At 43.2% G+C, this 23,543-nt stretch overlaps 1 protein-coding gene across 1 annotated transcript; it reads left to right on the forward strand.

The window, feature by feature from the left end:
• Positions 1-147: 147 nt before the first annotated feature.
• Positions 148-7,674, forward strand: LOC123842035 (melanoma-associated antigen B4-like). The gene is given in 6 exon segments (XM_064583981.1): positions 148-164; positions 250-356; positions 359-421; positions 424-966; positions 969-1,148; positions 6,590-7,674. Coding segments are annotated over 6 exon segments (1,995 nt in total).
• Positions 7,675-23,543: the final 15,869 nt, after the last annotated feature.

The following is a 23,543-nucleotide window of genomic DNA, read 5'->3' on the forward strand; positions in this document are numbered from 1 at the left end:
CAAGGTGGAATGTCCCTGTTGTAGGTTCACACACCATCCCATTGTCCCTCCTCCAGGCGCCCTCATCGCCCACTGTCCAGCCTGCTGTTCGTGAGCACAGAGTCATCATTCCTCAGTATCAGAAGAGTAAGTTCAACAACACGAGAAATGCCACTAGGCCTGAGGTAAGACCCAGGATCTCGAGGGGGCTTAGGCCACTGCAGCAAAGAGTCCCCCCTCTCCTCCTCTGTTTTGGGGATGCTCCCTCAGATTGCCGTATTGCTGGCATTGCTGGGAGCCTCAGAGATCCCTACTCACCATTATTACTTCTGCAGCTGTTTCATGCATGAGGTCTGAACGAGGTGTCAAGAGCCACGATGAGAAAGTGCAAGTTGCTCTGAAGCCCCAACCTCTGCTGAGAGCTCACTGGAACATTCCCTATCCAGGACATGAGCATGTGGGCACACTTCCTGCTGGAGAAGCATGCAGTGAGGGCGCCCATTATGCAGGCCGCACTGCTGACAGTCGTCAACAAAAGGCACAGGGAGCACTTCCCCGAGATCCTCAGGAGAGCCTCCGAGCGCGTGGAGCTGGTCTTTGGCCTAGAATTAAAGGAAGTCAAGCCAGGCAGTCACTCCTATGCCCTCGTCAGCAGCCTAGACCTCACCAGTGACGGCAGTGTGAGCAGCATCTCGGGCTTTCCTAAGAATGGGCTTCTCATGCCTCTTCTGAGTGTGATCTTCTTGAATGGCAACCGCGCCTCTGAGGAAGATATCTGGGGATTCCTGAATATTTTGGGCATCTACGATGGAAGGAGGCATTTAGTCTTTGGGGAGCCCAGGAAGCTCATCACCCAAGATTTGGTGCAGGAAAAGTACCTGGAGTACCGCCAGGTGGCCAACAGTGATCCTCCACGCTACGAGTTCCTGTGGGGCCCGAGGGCCCATGCTGAGACCAGCAAGATGAGAGTCCTAGAGTTTTTGCTAAGGTCATGGCCTTCCCATTCCATTATGAAGAGGCTCTGCGAGATGAGGAAGAGCGAGCCCGAGCCTGAGCCGCAGCCGGGGCTGCCTCTACTACCAAGGCCCGGGCACATACCCAGGCCGCCCACCCCGCCCAGCCGTTCCTCTCGTCCCTAGACCGGGCTAAGGCAGATTCTTCGCTTTGTGGTTAACAAAGGCAGTTGGCTAACTAGTGGAGGGCCCAGGTGGGGTGCATAGGAACACAAAGTGTAACACACTCGTGTTCCTGTACAGTGCATAAATTGGAGATGTTTCTTTTTCTTCCTATTTTAAATGGCTTTCCTTTCAATTAAAGGTTTATTTAGCTTCAGAATCCAAGTTGATGAATGACATGGGTTATACATTTCTTGGAGTTTATCAGTTGAAAAATAAGAATTTTAGTATTTTGTAAAACAAATTGAAACCCTTGAATCGTTTCTTGTCATTCAGAACTAGGTAACATTTAATTTAATATTCTTTAATTGCCCAAATATTAATTTAGCCCTTGCTCTTTGGAAGGCTCCTGGCTAGTACTGGGGATGATAAGAAAAATAGGCCCAACCCCTGCTTACAAAACTGTGGAGTCTAAGAGCAGCTCTCATATAAAAAATACGTGGTGAGATACTCCCTAAGATGAAAAGGACTAGTAAAAATAAGGAGTAAAAAGGAGGGAGGGGGCCTCCAGATGAGGAGTTTTAGTGTAAAATGCCCCAAGGCAAGGCAGATTGAGCCTTTGGGCAGCTGAAAGCCCTGTGATAGGAAGTAATTTTTTTAAAAACTTATTTGTCATAGAGAGAGAGAGCACAAGCAGGGGGAGTGGCAGGCAGAGGCAGAGGGAGAAGCAGATTCCCTGCTGAACAGGGAGCCCGATGCGGGGCTGGATCCCAGAACCCTGGGATCATGACCTGAGCCAAAGGCAGATGCTTAATGACTGAGCCACACAGGCGCCCATGATGGGAAGTAATTTTTTTTTTGTATTTTTTTTTATTCTTATGTTAATCCCCATACATTACATCATTAGTTTTAGATGAAGTGTTCCATGATTCATGGTTTGTGCATAACACCCAGTGCTCCATGCAGAATGTGCCCTCCTCAATACCCACCACCAGGCTAACCCATCCTCCCACCCCCCTCCCGTCTAGAACCCTCAGTTTGTTTTTCAGAGTCCATCATCTCTCGTGGTTCGTCTACCCCTCCGATTGATGGGAAGTAATTTTAAGTTAGCTGTATGGTGGGCTAAATGTGGCTGTGGAACTGGTGAGCCAAGTGGTGGGTCTCTGAGTTGAGAGATTTAAGTCTGGAATGGAAAACTACCTTTAACAGTTACTTTGGGATTGTGAATAAATCAGAGAGGATCTCCACCCAGGGCACAGATGGAACATGTCCCATGCTTCTGTCCCCAATGCAGGTCAACACAGAGCACAAACTAGGTGTTTTACACAAACCATCTCCAGGGAGTTTCTGAGACATAAGGGCCGTACTCTTTTGAGGTTGGAAACTCAGAAGCCACTGTGCAGGTACTGTTTCCTGTAAGTTGGGGAGTCAGAATCCATTTTATCAAAAGAGCATTCAAATTCAGTGTTACTGTTTTTGTTTTGTTTTGTTTTTTTACTTGGCTTCTAATTCTGCAAATTCTAAGGGAGGTATAGATTTTAGGTGATGGTGAAATTAATGAATATAGGGGTGCTTTCAGTAAAAGGGCAGAGGAGAGGAAAGAACTAGTCTTTGAATCCAATTCTAGAGGATTTGAGTTGCATTCCGCTGGAAAAAACTCCCCCATGCTTGAAATATGATTTATTGGGGGGGGGATTTCCTTTAGTGTCTCTGTAAGCAGCACTTTGGACTGATTTGGTATTCCATGTCCTAGAGTGGCATATATTCTCTGATATCTACTAGATTAAAACAAATATTCCATCAGGGTGGGTGGTATCCTCTGAGGTCAAAATAATCATAGCCTTAGTAATTACAGGCATTGTGTAAAGTCTCAGTGCATTCCAGGCATCTTTCCAGGTGCTTTATGTACATTAACCATGGTCCACCAGGCCCTGCGAGACAGGATTTAACAAACCTTCTTTACAGATGTAGAGCCTGAGGCCCACAGAACTTGCTAATGCACCCAGTTCAAAGAGCTAATAAGTGATAGGGCTAGGCCTAGACCCTTGGTCTGAATCTGTCCAGAGCTCACACTTTTCCACTCCTCCCAGCCTGATGCTGACCATCAATCACTTAATTCACTTTCTTCTACCACTCCAAAATGTATCTCAAGCCGAAAAAGGACTCTGTGACCAAAACATTGGATTGGAATACATAACCAGTGTGATAAGAATACCAAAATAAATCAGAGATATGAATAAAGGAGAGAACGAGACAGTGACAATATGATCATCTACATGGGTAAAATCAGATATCTTCCAAAGATCAGGGGTTCACAAAATCATCTGGCTCCATCCTTCTCTGTAAAAAGTAAATCTTTTATGTTGATGTTAATGGCGGGTATTCATCCTTTCTCATGGCTGAGTAATATTCCATTGTATATATGGACCACATCTTCTTTATCCATTCATCTGATGAAGGGCATCTCAGCTCCTTCCACAGTCTGGCTATTGTGGACATTGCTGCTATGAACATTGGGGTGCATGTGCCTCTTCTTTTTACTATATCTGTATCTTTGGGGTAAATACCCAGTAGTGCAATTGCTGGGTCATAGGTGAAATAAGTCAAGCAGAGAAAGACAATTATCATATGGTTTCACGTATATGTGGAACATAAGGAATAGCATGGAGGACATTAGGAGAAGGAAGGGAAAAATGAAGGGGGAGAAATCAGAGGGGGAGATGAACCATGAGAGACTATGGACTCCAGGAAACAAACTAAGGGTTTTGGAGGGAAGGGGGGTGGGGGGATGGGTTAGCCCGGTGATGGGTATTAAAGAGGGCACGTATTGCATGGAGCACTGGGTGTTATATGCAAACAATGAATCATGGAACACTACATCAAAAACTAGTGATGTACTGTGTGGTGACTAACATAACATAATAAAAAAAAAAAAAAGTAAATCTTTTAGAGCTATCCTAAGTGTGGCTGGTGAAGAGAAGGAATATATCAGCTTTTTTTTTTTCCCTCAGACTCCATAACACCTGTCCTGGGCTCCCTGATGTATGCTGCTCTTCCCTAATCTTACATCAGTCTTGGCACATGGACTCATTTTCTGCAATATTTGCAGTAGAGAAAGTGGTCGAGTGTTTGCACGTACACGTTGTTTCCCAGGAAGCCTTTAATCAAGAGACAGACCAAGATGAGGACCCCCCCATGAATGAGTACTGAGAATACAACTACCCCAACATACTGGGGTCATCCAAAGACCTAAGGATGGTGACCTTAGCTCAGTAGAAGGAGTCCCAGGCTCTGAAAGATATGACGAGGACAATGAATGAGAAATGATGGAAGGGCCCAGCCAGAACAGCAAGGTCCTATAGTATCACATCCCTGCTGTCTTTTGGGAGACACCCAAAGACCATGATCAGATGAGGATCACCCTCACTTCCAACTTGGAATTCTCAGGAAAGGAGGACCTACAGGTAAGATGAGCAGCTATAGGAGAGCACAGAATGAAGTTACATGATCGGTCATCTGTCAAGGTGAAGACCCAAGAGTAGCACCCACAGCATAAAAGGAGGTCCCACAACATCTCCTCTGCTGTCATCCCTGGGAAGCCCTGGGCAGAGCTGATTTCAGCCTGGAAAGTCTCAGGAAGGTGAGGGCCTCAGTTTAATGGAAGCTGCCTCAGTTTTGCAGAGGGAGGGACCTGGGCCCTAACAAGAATTCATGTGAAGACCATGAGTGTTATCAGGGGACCCCAAAGCAGAGGGGGCTAAATAGAATCCTGTACCATTCTTAGCCTTGGGGGACCCAGAAGAGCCCTGAGGAGTCCCCTCATTCTGCCCGGTAAGTCTCAGGGAAGGAATGGCCTTATCTAGCAGGATGGTCCCAGCTCTGCAGAGGGAGAAGTCTTGACCATAGCTAGAGTCAAGGTGTGGACCCTCAATGCAAGTGAATCTCTCCTGAAAGGGGGAGGTTCACAGAGCCCGCCCCCCCCTTATGAGGCTTGTGCGGCTCAGGAAGGAGTACCCCCGAGCGACAGGACCAGAGATTCCCCTCTAGGGACTCAGGAGGGTGGGGGCCCTGGGGGCTGGCAGCCCTGGGCCGGCAGGGGGAGGAGCCGCAAGCGCCGGGGTCCCACAGAGCCCCGCCCACCCCTGCGTTCAGCCCCCGGAGACCCCGGTGCCGCCCCCGGATGCGGATCCCCCGACTTCCGTTCTGGGCGGAAGCTCGACCCTTGGGCGCGGCGGTGCTTTGGACGGCGGACGGTGTCCCAGGACCGGTCTGAAGTCAAGGTGAGGACCCTGGGGGGGACTGAAGAGATTATTCCCCCCTCATAACAAAGTTGGCCCCCCTGAACCTGCCCCTTCGGTCGGGCTCTGGAAGGTCCCAGCGGACTGGCTGGCCGAGCAATCCCATCGTCCTCAGGGTGGCCTCAGGGAGGCAGGGCCTTTGTCTAAAGGCGGCGGCACCACTCCTGCTGGCAATCCTGAAACTCAGGAGTAATTTGGGCTGAGATAACCCCTCATTTCTGCCTAGGGGGTGATTCAGGTAGAGAAAGGCCTTTATCTAAAGGAGGCAGCCCCATGAGCAGAGGGAGGAGTTTGGGCCCTAAAGGAGTAAAGGTAGGACCGTCAGTGCTAATAAGGGCCCGTCTCCTCAAAATAGGGAACTGCACAGAACAGCACCCGGCTCTCATATCTGGGAGTCCCCAGGGGAGGTACCCAAATGTGCAGCACAGTGACTTCTAGCTACTCTGGGGCCTTTGCTTTAAGGCTTGTAGACTCAGGTAGATGGAGAAATCCCAAATCCTACCTGGAGTCGAGGTCAAAGTCCTGAATGAGGTCTGAGGGAGCCACTGCCTCCAGAACAGTGGGGTTGAAGGGTCTCGCCCCTGCTCTTAGCAGGCATAGGCCCCAGTCAGCTCACTCTGGCTGTCAACGTAGGTCCCAGAAATGCGAGGACTTTTGTCTAAGGGTCATGGCCTCAAATCAGCAGAGGGCAGAGCCCCAGGAAGGGTTTGGAGTCAAAGGGAAGATCCTGAGTAAGGAAATGGAGACCACTCAATACCCAATTGAAAGAGTAGCCTAGGGATGCCTGGGTGGCTCAGTTGGTGAAGCGTCTGCCTTGCGCTCAGGTTGTGATCCCGGGGTCCTGAGATCGAGTTCCGAATCGGGCTCCCTAGTCAGCGGGGAGTCTGCTTCTCCCTCTCTCTCTGCCTCTCCCTGCAACTCGCATTCTCACTCACTCTCCTCTCTCTCTCTCAAATCAATAATAAATAATCTTTAAAAAAAGAGTAGCCCATGATGCCACCCCTGCTGTTAGCCCTGGGAGTCCTGGGAGTACTCTCATTTCCTCCATTGGGTTCTCAGGAGACGGGCAGACCAAGAGCAAGAGCCCTGTTGGGGCTTAGTGCTGTGCCCTCACAGATATCTACAAAGGTGGCTTCTTAAAAGCCAGGGTGGTCTCTCCCTGCTGAGGTGCTCCCACTCTCATCTTCTCCGCTCTAGGTACCAGCATCTTCCACCCTCCTGTCCACTCTTGGGCCCGTTGCTCTGACCCAGTCATGCCTCGGGGCCAGAAGAGTAAGCTCCGTGCCCGTGAGAAACGCCGCCAGGCCCGAGGTGAGCCCCAGGGCCTTGGGGGTACTCAGGCCACTGCAGCAAAGGTTGAAGAGTCCCCCAAATCTCCTGTTTCTGGGGATACTCCCCCAAGTTCCCCTGCTGCTGGCACTTCCAAGGAGCCTCAGGGATCCCCAGCCACTAGCTCTCCTGCTGCAGGTGTTTCACGCCAGAGATCTAATGTAGGTGCCAAGAGCCAAGTTGAGAAAAATAAAAATTCCTCTCAGGCCTCAACTTCCCCTGAGAGTGCTCGCACAGATCTTCTAACCAGGAAGGTGGGGATGCTGATGCAGTTCCTGCTAGAAAAGCATACAATGAGGGAACCCATTAAAAAGGCAGACATGTTGAAGATGGTCAACAAAAGGCACAGGGAGCACTTCCCCGAGATCCTCAGGAGAGCCTCCGAGCACATGGAGCTGGTCTTTGGCCTAGAATTAAAGGAAGTCAAGCCAGGCGGTCACTCCTATGCCCTCGTCAGCAGCCTAGACCTCACCAGTGACGGCAGTGTGAGCAGCATCTCGGGCTTTCCTAAGAATGGGCTTCTCATGCCTCTTCTGAGTGTGATCTTCTTGAATGGCAACCGCGCCTCTGAGGAAGATATCTGGGGATTCCTGAATATTTTGGGCATCTACGATGGAAGGAGGCATTTAGTCTTTGGGGAGCCCAGGAAGCTCATCACCCAAGATTTGGTGCAGGAAAAGTACCTGGAGTACCGCCAGGTGGCCAACAGTGATCCTCCACGCTACGAGTTCCTGTGGGGCCCGAGGGCCCATGCTGAGACCAGCAAGATGAAAGTCCTAGAGTTTTTGGCCAAGGTTCATGATACCGTCCCCAGTGCCTTCCCATTCCATTATGAAGAGGCTCTGCGAGATGAGGAAGAGCGAGCCCGAGCCCAAGCCGCAGCCCAGGCTGCCTCTGTTACCAAGGCCGGTGCACGTTCCCGGGCCAAGTCCAGCCGCTCCTCTCGTCCCTAGACAGGGCTGAGGCAGAGTCTTCGCTTTGTTGTTGAGGAGGGCTGCCAGCGTTGAAGTAGTGAGAGGCTAAAGTGGGGTTGGTGAGGCCATAATATTTATCTTCTTTGTTTTCCTGTTATACATTGGTAGCTTACAAATATAGTTCCTTTCAATAGAATGTTTATTTAGATTCAGAATCCAAGTTTATAAATGACATGGATCACACATTGCTGTCAGATTTAAGAGTAAGAGTAGTTTTGGTGTTGTGTAATAAAGCCTGAAAATCCTTGCATCTTCTTTGGGTTCCAGAACAACATAATATGGCTTTGGAATAGGGACTTTTCTTGGAAATATGAAAGAACTAGCAAAAATATAACTGTGGTTTTAAAATGGAAACGAAGTAAAATGTAGTTAAATATTGGTTTGTTCTATTCATTTTTGTCTTTCTCTCTCTAAAATTCAAGGATATATACCTGAATGTCCTTAACTTATTCAAGAATGCAGATAAAATTAAATAGTAATAAGTTACGGGGCGCCTGGGTGGCTCAGTCGTTAAGCGTCTGCCTTCGGCTCAGGTCATGATCCCACGGTCCTGGGATCGAGCCCCGCATCGGGCTCCCTGCTCGGCGGGAAGCCTGCTTCTCTCTCTCCCACTCCCCCTGCTTGTGTTCCCTGTCTCGCTGTCTCTCTGTCAAATAAATAAATAAAATCTTTAAAAAAAATAGTAGTAAGTTACATTCCTTGCTCTGTGCCCCGTTTATTCTTATCATTAATTGAGCATCTGGTCTTTAGAAGGTTGTATGTTAGTAGTGATGATGCTAAGGATAAGACCCTGCACGTAGATTTTTAGAGTGTAAGAGCAGTTATATAAGGACGATGGTGTGATGAACTCCAACATGTAAGACAAGTTTGAAAAAAAGCAATGAGGAAGGGGGGCAAGTGAGAGCAGTGATGTATACATTCTCTGAAGCAGGACCCTTGGGGGTCTTCTCAGTGGCATAGCTGCCATTTAGGAAGACAGCACTGCAGTCTCGGACATCTCCTGGACAAAAAAAAAATTCTCAGAGATGAGGGTAGTTCCTTCTGGTGTGAAAAAAAGCATAATAACTACCATTTCTTAAAGACCCAATATTTGTCTGTCACTGTGCCAGGTGCTTCACATACATTACATATGTTCCAGCAGTCCTACAGGACAGGGCTTCTCTAACCCACTTGGCAAATGAAGAACTTGAAATAGTCTCAAGTTCACATAGCTGGTGAAGTGACAGAACCAGGGGTAGAGTCTGGTCTGGTTCCTCTGGAACCCATGCTGTTCCGCTCCTCGCAGCCTGAGGCCAACCTCGTGTCTCTTAATTACTTTCTCTTCTCACTATTCCATGATGGCTCTCAGGCAATGAAAGAAGGACCCTGTGGCCGAAGTACTAAAAGCAGGCCTAAAGAAGCAAGGTGCAAATGAAAATCAAGGACAAGTTGGGGATTGTCCATGGGTTCATTTTCCTAGGATCCTCCTGCCCCTCGCCCCAGGGTCCCTTGAGAGCTGGCGCTGCCCTGGTCCCAGCACTTGTGTGCAGTCCTGGCACTTTCCTGCATGACAGCTCCCTCCCCTGGGACTTTCCCAGTGGCCCTCATGACCAAACTGGGACCTGGCCCATTGGCCAGCTGTCCTGTGTGTCCTCCTCTGGAGGCTGCCCCTGCGCCTGGTGGCACAGAGAGCCACTATCCCCCGCCCTCCCCTGACTTAGAGCATTGCAATTCCTTGCAGCTCCCATCCCTCCCCCTGGCCCCCCTTTGACAGCAATTGCCCTTCTGTGTAATTCTGACAGTGAGGTTTAGACACCTCCTCACCTCCCCTAGGTGCCTCCATCACATTCTCAAAGTGTGTGTGTGTGTGTGTGTGTTTTGCCAAATCAGCTATTATGTAAACTCTGATTTGGCATGGAATCTATAAGGCCTTTGTTTATAACTCTGAGGCTGGAGAGGCCTTTTTTGGGAAACAACCTGATATTTGCAGTAGGATTTTAATGGAGTATCTTACTTGAAAGTGGCCACTGAATCTACGCACTGATGAGTGAGCTTAACTAAGTGGTCAAGAACCAAAGCCTCCCTCCTAAGTGGTAGATGAGGAAGGACTGAGGAAATCACTGCATAAGCAAATGTCTACTGAGGCTGAATTTCTAAAAACCCATCTTGGAGTCCTTAACAGACATGCTGACTCTCAATAAAAAGGAAAAAGTATTCACCATTCTTCCAGTGAATCTTGTCTATATCTGTCCCAGGGAAATGCTGTTTTTACAGAGTGTGTTTAATGGTACCTCTTCAGGTATTCAGGCGAGCTCAGTCACGTGGTGGGTAGCTATGATTTTGACCACGCGCCAAAAGGTAGGAGAAAATCCTCAGCCTACTGAGATTCTGCAGGTTATTGCAAATGGCCATGCAGAAAGGTGCTATTGAGGGACAAGGGGTGAGCTCTCCCTGCTAAGAATTACAGGGTCCTTTTGAAAATTAGATATAATCCTATATTTGAAAACTCTGTTACATTGTATGCAGTAGGAAAATTATTGATGAATTTCAGGGTAAATTTGGCCTTCTCAGAAACTCCTCCAAGAAGGGAACAGGTCGTTGTTAACCACCAATTGCGGGAGTTGCTCTTGATGGAGCACCTACAATGTGGGAGCAATTCCATCCCCAGTCCACTTATAGTTAGGAAGGGTCATATGACTAACCGCTACCACCGATACATGAGTAGAGGCATGTTTGTCACCTCCAGGCCAAGGCACATGACAGTCAGTGTGCTACTTCCGTGCTCTCTCTTCCATTCAGCAGCAAACATGGGGAGCCCATGTGAGATGATGGAGACAGCCTGGATCTCTGGGTCACCTGACAGCAGTGAGTTTCTGCCAAACCCCATCAGGTTTTATGTACATAAGAAAGTTCTTATTGTGTTAAGCCACTCAAATTTCAGGTTTTCTCTGTTGCATCAGTAACTTTATCTGAGGAATACACACCTGCTTATTTCTGTTGTTGGGCTCATTTAAACATTTGTCATTAGACAAAGCTTTGCATTAGACAAAGCTAATAGTAGTGTAATTCTTGTTACACAAAGTTCGAACACAGGTCAATCACAGTCCCCCCCTCCGCCCTTAGAAATTTCCTCCAAATTTCAACCCCATTTTCAAAAGTAACCACAATGAACAGTCTGGTGTGTGTCATTTTAAAGGTGATTTGAAGCTTTTTCATACATAGATGTACTGTAAAAATATAGATTTAGGCATACATAGCCAACAATGTGCATATTGTTCTGTAACTTGCTCTTATAACTCAATGAAGTAAATACAGGATCTTTCCATGACAGCTCATATAAGACCTGCCTCACTTTCTAAAAGTGCTACATCACCATTAAAAAAAGTTCTGGCCATCCCTGTCTCTGGTCCTGGCAAGCCACAGCGAGAAGCAGAGTTACCTTAGCCAGCCTGTAGATCCATGGGAACGAATGGCTGTTGGGTTAAGATGCTGAGTTTTGTGGCTGTCCGACAGGTACAAGAAGTTTACCAATAGGTACCTGAACGGTTAGTGGTTACAAGCCATTTATATTTGAATTTATCTTCTTTGTTTTCTATAGGTAGCATGTATTATTCTTAAAAATATTTTAAAAGGTTAAGAAAAACTTCAAAAAGCACGAGAAATTCCAATTGTAGATGTTAGGGAAACCTTTAAAATGGGAAAAATATGGAAGAAGGACTGGAGCACATTGGAAATGCTACATACTCAGAGCCTCGTTTTCATGCATATTTTATATTTTAAGTGATTTTTAAACTTAATTTTTCCAAGCTGAAACATTTTATAATTATTAGCCTCATAAGTTGTTTCATTTTTATTTATACAAATATTCGGAATCTATGATTAGATGTGTGCATTTGGGTCAGTTGGACTTCCATTATTATGCATCAATGCACTTTTGGAATTTGACCTTCTCCTTTTTCTTTTTTTTTTTTTTAAGATTTTATTTATTCATTTGAGAGAGAATGAGATAGAGAGAGCATGAGAGGGGGAGGGTCAGAGGGAGAAGCAGACTCCCTGCCGAGCAGGGAGCCCGATGCGGGACTCGATCCTGGGACTCCAGGATCATGACCTGAGCCGAAGGCAGTCGCTTAACCAACTGAGCCACCCAGGCGCCCCGACCTTCTCCTTTTTCAAATAAAATGCATATATACCTGGCACAGCTTCCTACTTGACTACTCTTGTGCCTTACGTAAAATGACATTTAGTTTGCTTCTCCTTGGTTAGAATCAATAATGTAAGTCGTATTTATGTCCTGAAATAATATGTATTTCTTGTCTAGCCACATTGTAGGTTAAATAGGCTGTAGGATCTGGCCTGGGAAACTAATCACCCTTTGTTATTTCTTTGCAGTCAGGAAAGGGCAGCCAGAATTCTAAACAATCAACTTTAGAACTAAATATATAGGATAAAAGTTGTTTAGAAATTGAGATGTCTTGCACTAAGGGGAAAATATTAATACTGCCCTTCTTGCAAAACAAATGGTTAACTCAGGCAAAGACAACTCAATCAGCATTTGTATCATCATCTCAAGATTTCGAGTCAAACTACGAGTATAATATATTGTAATGTGTATATGTGTTGTGATGTCAGTTTCCAGTTCAAGTTAACTCTACTGGCTTTATTAATCTGACAAACACATTTGTTAGCTAAACCCCAAAGACACTGCAGAATCTCTGTCAGACTGTTATAACTGAAACCCCCTAAAGTGTTTGGACTTACTGGCTTTAAATAATTCCACATCTGGAAATCTGTAGAAAGTTCTCTTTTCTGGGACTCTGGAACAGTGTGGATGACGCTGTTGTGACTCTTCTCTCCTCTGCCACGTGTGCTACTAGTAGCCTTGGCTTTTGTATTAGTCATGATAGGCTAGGCTATGTTAGAGGGTCTAATTAATCCTGAAATCTCAGTGGGATACAACAGAGGTATATTTCTCGAGGACGCTACATGTTCAGTGGGTATGGGGGAGGGAAGCATATTAGGGGTTGTTCTGGGGCTTGCCTACTCACTGAAGCAGGGGAGAGTGGCCAGAAAGTCTCTAAGGGGCTTTTCTCTGATTCCGGCAAACCTATTACTTCCTTTCCTATTCCATTGGCTAAAACTAGTCATATGTCCTTGATTAGCCTCAGGGGCGTCTGAAAACTGGAGCTTTCCATGTGCCTAAGGAGAAATAAGGAACTGGATTTGGTGAGCATAGCATGATCTCCACTAGAGCTTTCAAGACACTACCCTGTCCTGGTTCTTCTTCTCCCTCTCAGACTTTTTTTCTTCCATCTCCTCAATGGACTTCTCCACATCACTTACACATTGGTGTTCCTCAAGTTACCATTTCCAGTCCACTATTTTTTCTCTCCACAACTATCCCCAGGTAATTTCATTTACTCTGGCAATTATAACTACCAGCTATATGATGCTAACTTCCATATCTATTATCCCAAGCTCTGACCTACCCACAAAGCCTTAAACACAGATCTAACTATGATTAGTTCATAGATATCTCGAATTCAGTGTGGCAAAATATAAACTCATTATTTTCTCCCAAAACTCCTTCCTCCTCCTCCTGTATTCTTTATCCTAGGCAGTGGCAGCACCAGATTTCCAAGCCTAGATTCCTCCCTATCATTCCTATCCCTTAATTGTATATGCCAACTTGGCTAGACTGTCGTGTCCAGTTGTTTGGTCAAACATCAATCTGGATGTCACTGTGAAGATACTTTTTAGATAGATATGACTAATATTTAAATCCACAGGCTTTGAGTGAAGCAGATTACCATCTGTAGTGTGGGTGGGCCTCATCCAATCAGTTGAGGGCCCCAAGGACAAAGACTGGTTTCCCAAATGAATTCAGCATCGAAACTAGAACACCTAGGCATCGTTCCTTTTCCTCATCACCCTCCCAAACTATAACCAAGAATCAAGCCCTGTTGATTCTATTAGATATTAGTTACAACCTTCCAAATTCTCTTCAGTGTCACTAAACTTCCTCACCCTCATCCATCTTTGATTTCTTCATTTGTCTTCTAACTACTGATCTCCCTGCATCTGCTTTTATGCATCCTTTCCAGTTCTTTCTTCCTCAAGCTTTATGACCTGCATTACAGCACCACTTTTATGATGCAATTTTGAGCTTCGTTTGCATGAATTTTCAATGGTGGTTTGGATGGTCCTTGAGGTATTTTCCAATTACCCCATTCTTATTTTGTGTCCTAGCACTCCATGCTGTTGAGGATACTATAGGAATCTTCAGAATTCCAGAAATCTGCTTAGAGAATCCTGAAATCCGGGAGTAGATGGAAGGTCTGAAGGATTTGGTTAGAAAAGGAAAGAAAGCATCAGCGTTGTTTCTTGATCTTACACAGCCAGGTGGCAGTGTTGCTTCTTGGAAGATAGTCACTGGAGGTTTGTAGCTTTGGAAGTGGGTTTGGGGCTTGACCCTGGGCATTTATTTTATTCTGGTGAATCCAATCTACCTGCAACCTATTTCTCCCCAGTCATGTCACTGGAGCAGCAACACAAGCTTGATTCCTTACTTTTTTCAATTACCTTTTTTTTTTTTTTTTTAAACACACCTCTGATTCCCTGGATGAAAGAGATTTGCCTGAAAGAAAGATGAGATGAGGAAGAATTAAAATCCAGTTCCCGGTTGTCCTTCCTACAGAAAGACTCATTATCAGGGAAGCAATTGTAGTACCATTGCAACAGACTTGTGAAAACTGATTTGAAACTTACAGCAAAAAACCATGTAAAGCCCTTCAGTCCAATCCATGTGGCTGCAGGGTAATTAGTGAAATCCAGATTAATAAGAAACTTGCTAGGCAGCAGGGTGATTTGACTAACAGCCTGGAAAGGTACAAAATAACTGGGTAATGAAGTGGATCTGACTATAATGTGCAAGATTGCTCCTGGGATTGTACAGAAATCCATTATTCAGACAGATGCTGTATCTTGTGGACAAGAGATCTTCAAAACTGGAAATACTGTATCTTTCCCATCTGACTCTGCTTCATGCCCCCATGGACCAAGGATTGAAGGGCAAATTGAGAGAGGGAAATATTTTAGTAAATTCTTTCCAGGTCTAATCTGATATTTCATCCAAGGTGGAGGATGTGTTCTGTGCTACTCTAGGGCTTTGTCACACATCATTGGATCTGACTCTCATAAAAAAGAAACCCTGTTTCAAGGAGGAATAATAGTTACCACTCTCATTTTTTCATCGGCAATTAACTTGAAGTTCTAAGATGTGAAATGCTAGATTTGAATGTGGCTACCAAAAGCACATAAAGATAAGTTTTCTTTCATTAGTGATGCCTCTGGGAGTTGCCAGGTACCCATAGCCAGGTTGCAGCTGAAAAATCCTCTGTGAGTTTTCTCAGACAGAGTGGAAAACTACATGCACACATTATTGGACAAATCATCAGCTTCACAGGTGACAAGAGTACATTTCTGTCCAGGTGAAGTTCTCAGAGATAAATAAGTGCAAACAGCATCCATTACTTATTAAGAATGAGAAGCTTCACTCTAACAAGAAAAATTAGCCTTAGGCATGAGGAAAATATGTGTCTGCCTATGTGGTAAGATTCAGGAAGCATCTCAATGGCTTCTTGCCCTACCCTGATACAATTCAAATAGATCTCTATCCCCATTCTTGCCATTCTCCCAGGTGGGACAGCAGATACAGGGCCAGAGGGAGATGGTACTGCCCTTAGAGCACAGTATGGGTATGCTAGACCAAATCAATGTGTGGGACATTTGGCAAAAGGAGAGGCAAAGAGACAGAAATCAAATTTTCAGGGTTTGAGACTCGAAACATAAACAGAGTCTAGTTCAACTTCCCTGTGAGGAATTAGCAAGTAGAAAACAACAAGGACAACAATAATAAATTTAGTTCCTTAGGAATTGCAAGGCTCTATGGTGGGTAATAGGAAGGAGAGAAATAAAGAAAACATTGTCCTAACCTCAGGGAGTTTCTAGTTTACCTTGAGAGATAACACGTGTGCATATAAAACCACACCTAACTGTCTAAGGCAGTATACCACACTTGTGAAAAGACTGATCTCAGAGTGAAGGGCTTGAGCCCGGTGATAAAAGAGAAGGCTTTCGGGCGCCTGGGTGGCTCAGTTGGTTGAGCGACTGCCTTCGGCTCAGGTCATGATCCTGGAGTCCCTAGATCGAGTCTCGCATCGGGCCCCCTGCTCGGCGGAGAGTCTGCTTCTCCCTCTGACCCTCCCCCCTCTCATGTGCGCTCTCTCTCTCTCATTCTGTCTCAAATAAATAAATAAAATCTTTAAAAAAAAAAAAAAGAGAGAAGGCTTTCTTCCTTTGTTTCCTTTATGTTTATCTTGTAAGATTTAGGAGCATGGGGGGGGGGAATTTTTTGTGGTTAGAATTTAATATTTCAGAAGGGGATAGATGAAAGGTGACAGGTGTTATTTATTTCTTAAAACCAAAACAAAGATAAAAAGATAATCTGACTCCCCTCTCTTTTCTCCATTCCTAGCTATAAACCACATCATTCAATCAGCAAGAATTAATTGAATGCCAGTCATGGGTGAGATGCCCTATATTTGTGTAGCATTTAAGAAATGGCAAAAACAGGGGTGCTTGGGTGGCTCAGTTGGTTGGGCGTCTGACTCTTGGTTTTGCCTCAGGTCATGATCTCAGGGTCCTGAGATGGAGCTCCACATTAGGCTCCGCACTCAGCAGGGAGTCTACTTATCCCTCTTCTTTCCTCCTCCTCTGCCCCTCCCCCCTCTAAAAATAAACTTTTTAAATCTTTTAAAAAAGAAATGATAAAAAAACACATGCATGTTTATATTTTCCATGCATCCTCATAATTTCTCTGCACAGATAAGTGGGGCAGAGATCACTCTGGCACTTTATGGTTGAGAGCCCTGAACACACTGCCAAAGTCAAAGACCCACTCAACCATAATGATATTCAGTGGATGGTTCTGCCATCAAAGGCTCTTGCTCCAGTAGGGGTGGAAACATAAGTCATAGACATGGCAAAAAGGTAAGCTATAGGGAGAGAGTAAAATTAAAAGTCACTTAGCTATGAATCAGAAGATTCTAATTTGTGTCCTGATGCTGATTACAAGTGAATCTAGAGAAGTTACTTGACTTCTTGGGACCCTATGTTTTTCATCCATAAAACTAGGCAATAGTTTGCTTCAAAGTGTTGCTCAGAAGTTCACATCAAATGTATGCAGACAGGCTTTAGAAAGAATAAAGTTCTATAAAGATATGTGGCATTAAAAGGGAAGAAAGAATGAAAAAGTATGAAGAGAAATGTTAGATGAAATGGTAACAATAGCAACAATAAACACGCATTAATTGCTTACTTTTTCCAAGAGCTGTGATTAGTAATATGTATATATCACTTTCTATATTTTACACTTTTCTAAGTAAATATATAAATGCATATATTTTATATATAATCTATATTTATGACATATAGTATAGAATTATATACAATTTTAGTTAATATCCACAAGAACTTTTCAAGTAGTAGTAGTAGTATTCCATTTTACAGATGGAGAAAACTGAGGTTTAAAGAGGTTTAATCAGGGGCGCCTGGGTGGCTTAGTCAGTTAGGCATCCAAGTCTTTATTTCAGCTTGGGTCATGATCTCAGGGTCGTGAGATCAAGCCCCATGTTGGGCTCCATGCTGGGCGTGAAGCCTGCTTAAGATGCTCTCTCTCCCTCTGCCCCTCCCCACTTCCTCTCTAAAAAAAATAAATAAAATAAAAATAAAGAGGTTTAATCAGTTGTCCAAGTTTACATACTTGTAAATAGCAGGGCCTGTATTCAAACTAAGACATTTTTACTTGCAAGTCTCTATGCTTTCTCATGCTTCCCTTTAAAACATACTATAATTATTAGATCCTATTTAATTCTATTTTTAATTTTCTGAGGAACCCCCTGTACTGTTTCCCGCAGTAGCCACACCAGTTTGCATTCCTATCAACAGTGCACCAGTCTTCCTTTCTCGCCACATCCTCACCAATACTTGTTTCTTGTTTTTGGTTTTAGCCATTCTGACAGGTGTGAGGTGATAACTCATTGTGGTTTTGATTTGCATTTCCCTGATAGTGAGTGATGTTGAGCATCTTTTCATGTGTCTGTTGGCCATCTGGATGTCTTCCTTGGAAAAATGTCTCTTCTGGTCCTGTGCCCATTTTTAATTGGATTATTTGTTTCCTTTGATGTTGGCCTCTATAAGTTATTTGTATATTTTGGATATTAACCCCTTATCTGATGTATCATTTGCAGAGATCTTCTCCCATTCAGTAGGTAGTCTTTTTATTCTGTTGATGGTTTCCTTCACTGTGGAAAAGCTTTTTAATTTGGTGTAGTCTCAGTAGTTTAATTTTGCTTTTGTTCCCCTTGTCTAAGAAGACATATCTAGAAAAATGTTTCTACAGCTAATGTCAAAGAAATTACCACCTATTTTTTCTTCTAGGATTTTTATGGTTTCAGGTCTCATATTTGGGTCTATAATCCATTTTGGGTTTATTTTTGTGTATGCTGTGAGAGAGTGGACCAATTCCATTCTTTGGCATGTAGCTCTCGTTTTCCCAACACCATTTATTGAAGAGATTGCCTTTTCCCCATTGTATATTCTTGTCTCATCTGTCATAGATGAACTAACAATATTAGTTATCGGTTTGTTTCTGGGCTCTGTATTCTCCTCTATTGATCTATGCATCTGTTTTTGTGCCATTACCATATTGTTTTGATTACTATAGCTTTGTTATTTATCTTGAAATCTGCAATTGTGATACCTCCAGCTTCATTTTATTTGTCTTTCTCACGATTACTTTGGCTGTTCAGTATACCGAAAACTAATACAATACTATATATATATATATAATTATCATAGCAGTTTGGGGGGAAACTAGAAGTCATAGGCAATCAGAAAGCCTACATTCCAATCCCAGTTCTATCAGGAAACTACTTATCTATTTCACTTACTTTGTTTAGTCACTTAGATGCTCTCTTTCCAGGTCAGTAAATTGAGAAGGTTGATCTAGATAATTTCTAGGGTCTCTTCTAGCTCTTGAGTGACTGACTTGTCTCATTTTGCCTGGGATTGTCCCAGTTTCAGCACTGAAAGCCCCATGTCCCAGGAAATCTCTCAGTCCTGGGGTTTCTGTTAACATTCTATGATTCCATGTTAGGGGAAAGCTCTGTGGAAGAGGTGAAGGTTGAGCTGAACCCTGCAGTGTTTAAATAGGCAGAGGGGCACCTGGGTGGCTCAGTCGGTTGAACGTCCAACTCTTGCTTTCAGCTCAGGTCATGATCCTGTGCATGATGGGATCAGATTCTGTGTTGGGAATCCGTGCTTGAAGGGGGGTCTGCTTGAGGATTCTCTCTCTCTCTGTCTCTCCCTCCCTCGCTCCCTCCACTTACTCTGTCTAAAATAGATGGATAAATCTTTTTTAAATAAATAAATAGGCAGAAAATAAAGAATTCTCATCAAAATAGATGGAGGACCAGCAACATGAAGAGATAATGATTAGCAAGCCACATAGACAAAAGGATGTAAGAGATGACATGGGAAACAAAGACAGCATAGAGGAAATTTAACATCAGAATTTAGATTCCACGTGAACCTCAATGCAGAGTCTTTATAGATCTATGGATTCTTTGTAAAAACGATGATAATAGCAAATATTTGCTAACTGCTTACTGTACACCAGGCCCTATGCTAAGCCCTTAACATGTATTATCACTTCTAATTCTCCCAATAGGCTTAACTAGCAGTACAATTAGTAACTCCATTTTAATGATTAAAGAAAAGTAAGGAATATAGAGTTTCAAGGAACTGCTGAAGGTGACAAAGCTAACATATAGCAGGGCTAGGATTTGAACCCTGTCTATTTCAGGCCAAGCCCTTAACACTGACACCGTACCCTCATTTAATACCTGTACTTTCTTATTATGTGTGCTCAAATAATACCTCACTCTTGACCATATTTAATTTTAAAAGGGGGACTTAATTTTTAGCAACTCATTATTCTTTGAGCCAACCACAATGCTATGGCTATTGATGGCAACATCAATTAAAGTTTTGAGTCGATATCTGAATTAGCAATCTCATGCAGGTGGATCTGCCCCTCTGGAAGGGTCACCACCAGCCACTTCCTACCATTTGCAAATAATAAAGCCCAGTTAAGCTCTCTCCAATTCTCCCAGCTTCTCTATATAAAACCAAATAAGAGAAGATTCATTTGGTTTAAACACTGTATAAACATTTAGGATATAATTTTATGTTTCTCTATCACTGGTCCAAGAAATAAAGGATCATGAAACCATTGTATCACCTTCTGGCTGTTGATGATAACCCACAGAATTGGGAAGATAGCCAGGTTTAGGGAATGTAATAAAGTTAGAAATGAGATGGAGTCAAATTGAATGTAATTTAATTTAAATATTAATTTAAACCTTCGTCTTCCTGGGAAAGGAACTATGTATTCCATTACAGATACTTCTATTTCATCCATTTCAAAGAAGAAAAAGAATGTAGAAAAGAAGGAGGCCTCTAGGGGAATACATTTACTTTCACAATGGTAGGGTAAATGTATGAAGGGAGAAAAATTACAAATAAATGTAATAACCATAATGAGGCTTAAGAAATGATCATTTTTACAATGAACAGATTGATATTTTTCCTACAACATTAGCTTAGTGAAGTTAGATATTTAAATGTAGGCTATACTTTACATTTGATAACCCTTTTAGAAAGTTAACATATATTGATTCTTGATTTTTCTCTCTGTTAAGCACTCAATTGCAGAGAGATGATAGTGTAAAGTAATTGATGGTTGGAAGTCATTCTATTCTACATTTAAGTATATCTGATACTAAAGAAGGGAAAAATAACTACACACTGGAGCAGTTTGTAAAAACTCTATGCCCTTATGACAAGCAGTATTATACAAACCACCCTGGAAATGAAATAATGTGCTTCAGTAACAAATACTGTTCTACCAGTTGCATTAAGTTCACATAGAAATCTTGAAGTGATGAAATTAATTTTACCCACTTACTCTGAAGATAGTTATAATTAAAAGTATACTTTATCTTTGGAGTGAAGCCCTGGCTTTTGATCTTATTTAGAAGTTTCAATGTCTCTTAAAAGTATTAACTTGAAAAAGCTAGCTTCTATCTCCAAAATATGTCAGGTAAAACTACTAAAGCCAAGTGTCTCATCCCTGAACTTCAGGGTGTATATTCTTTGCAATTTGAGATTTATGGTGCCTGAGCCCCATTGACTGTCTTCTCTCACTTCTTCTCTATCCTGGGGGTAGGGAGAGATCAGCTAAGGGAGCGTTAGACCCTTTTTTTCTACCCACTTCCCCAGCAAATCCTATATAGAGGGTCTGTTCTCAGAAGCAAAATATGAGAGCAGGAAAAGCCTCATCTAATAGTGGTATATTACAGTTTTAATTAGATTAGTAACTTAATCATGCAAATGTAGAAATTGAGTGATTGGGAGCGTAAAGGACCTTAATGTGGTTTAGAGACCTGGAGATCTTTGATTTGGAGGGAAGAATCAAGGAGGATGTAAAATTTGTCTTCTGAAATTTGAATAGCTGTCAAGTGAGAAGAGACAGGTAAAGAAATGTGGCTTATTCATCTTTGTACGCCAGCATCTAGCTCAGTGCCCGACAGAGCTATTCTGTGATACTTACTAATTGAACTGATTTGAATTAAACTATTCCTTTGAAGCTTCAGAGAGCAAAACTTAGATCAAAACGTAAGTCACAGGGAGGTAAACTCTAGCTAAGCAGAAGGCAAAGCTTCTCATGAATTACAGCTGTACAAAATAGACTTCTTAGAGAAACAGTGAGATACTACACCTGTTCAAGCAGCAGGTGTCTGGCCATCTGTGAGTGATACAGCAAAAACATTTCCTACAGTGGATGGGGAGAGGGAGTAAGCCATAAACATTTCCTCTCTGCTAGTTCTAAGATGCTCTAGTTATTTTATGGTACTCTGGTTATATTTTTAAGTATAAATAAGTTTGGTTGGCTGTCGTCATTGTAGGTCATATATATTATTCAAAGTTAAGATTGTATTTGTAATTTTCTTTTTTTTTTAAAGATTTTATTTATTTATTCGACAGAGAGATAGAGAGACAGCACAAGTAGGCAGAGTGGCAAGCAGAGGGAGAGGGAGAAGCAGGCTTCCCCCTGAGCTGGGAGCCCGATGCGGGGCTCGATCCCAGGACCCTGGGATCATGACCTGAGACGAAGGCAGCCGCTTAGCCGACTGAGCCACCCAGGCGCCCCTGTATTTGTAATTTTCCAAGTACAATGCTACAATTTTGATCATATACACTTAGTCATGGAAACCTACTCATTTTTCTCATCTCTCATAATTATTAGGTAAGTAGGTCTCCAAAACAGTGGTAGTATATGTGTCTTAAGAGAGGCAAACCTAAGAGACTCTTGACTCTAGGGAACAAACTGAGGGTTGCTGGAGGGGAAGTGGGGGGGGAATGGGTTAAATGGGTGATGGGCGTTAAGGAGGATAATTGTGATGAGCATGGGGTGTTTTTTTTTAATTAACATATACTGTATTATTTGTTTCAGGGGTACATGTCTGTGATTCATCAGTCTTACACAATTCATAGCAGTCACCATAGCACATACCCTCCCCAGTGTCCATCACCCAACCACCCCATCCCTCCCACTCCCCCACCACTCCAGCAACCCTCAGCTTGTTTCCTGAGATTAAGAGTCTCCTATGGTTTGTCTCCCTCTCTGGTTTCGTCTTGTTTCATTTTTCCCTCCCTTCCCCTATGAGCCTCTGTCTTGTTTCTCAAATTCCTCATATCAGTGAGATCATATGATCCTTGTCTTTCTCTGATTGACTTATTTCGCTTAGCATAATACCCTCTTGTTCCATCCACGTCATTACAAATGGCAAAATTTCATTTTTTGATGGCTGCATAATATTCCATTGTATATATATGCCACATCTTCTTTATCCATTCATCTGTTGATGGACATCTAGGCTCTTTCCATAGTTTGGCTATCGTGGACATTGTTGCTATAAACATTGGGGGGAGCACCGGGTGTTGTATGCAACTGATGAATCACTGAATTCTACTCCTGAAACCAATATTACACTATATGTTAACTAATGAATTTAAATAAGAACTTGGAGAAAAATATTTAGGATATGAAAAAAAGAAATACTTTGAACTAAGTTTGCTTCCTGAATATTTGCCTCACGCTCAGTTTCTACCAGTGCATCAAAATGGTAAACCTGGTCTCTATGGGTTATTGCATTTTGTAAGGTTCTACCAAATTAGTATAGCCATTTCATTTCCTCTTGTACTGATTACTTTTTTTTTTTTGCCGCCACTTTTCACTCTTGAGGACTCACACACTTGACGCATCACTTCAAAGATGAAGAGATACAGTACATTGTATTATTTATACTTAGCAAGTATTGCATCAAAATCTACATAAATTTAATATCAAACCTTGGCTAATATTTGTTTTTGTCCAAAAGCAGATGCACCAAATAAGGAGTTCCAGGGAAACTTAATAATTGGTTGTAGTATCTCAGATACATTATTAAATTCATGAGGATTAAAAGAGGCCCTTAGCATGCTCCAGAAAACTCTCCTCCTTTCCCATAGTAATAACAATTTACAAGTTTATGAATGGTGTGTGTAGAATGCCAAATCCAAATCACACTCAGAATGCTCACTGGGGTTCTAGTATGTCCTCCTTTCCTTCCCATAGCTATATTCTTCAGAATCCTCCAGACCCCCACCAAGGTCTCCTTTTCCTGTAAAGCCATCCCTGGTGGGCC

The sequence above is a fragment of the Mirounga angustirostris genome, unplaced genomic scaffold (assembly GCF_029215605.1).
Source record: "Mirounga angustirostris isolate CCGP_5_RB_7025 unplaced genomic scaffold, mMirAng1.0.hap1 SCAF_243, whole genome shotgun sequence".
Lineage (NCBI taxonomy): Eukaryota > Metazoa > Chordata > Mammalia > Carnivora > Phocidae > Mirounga > Mirounga angustirostris.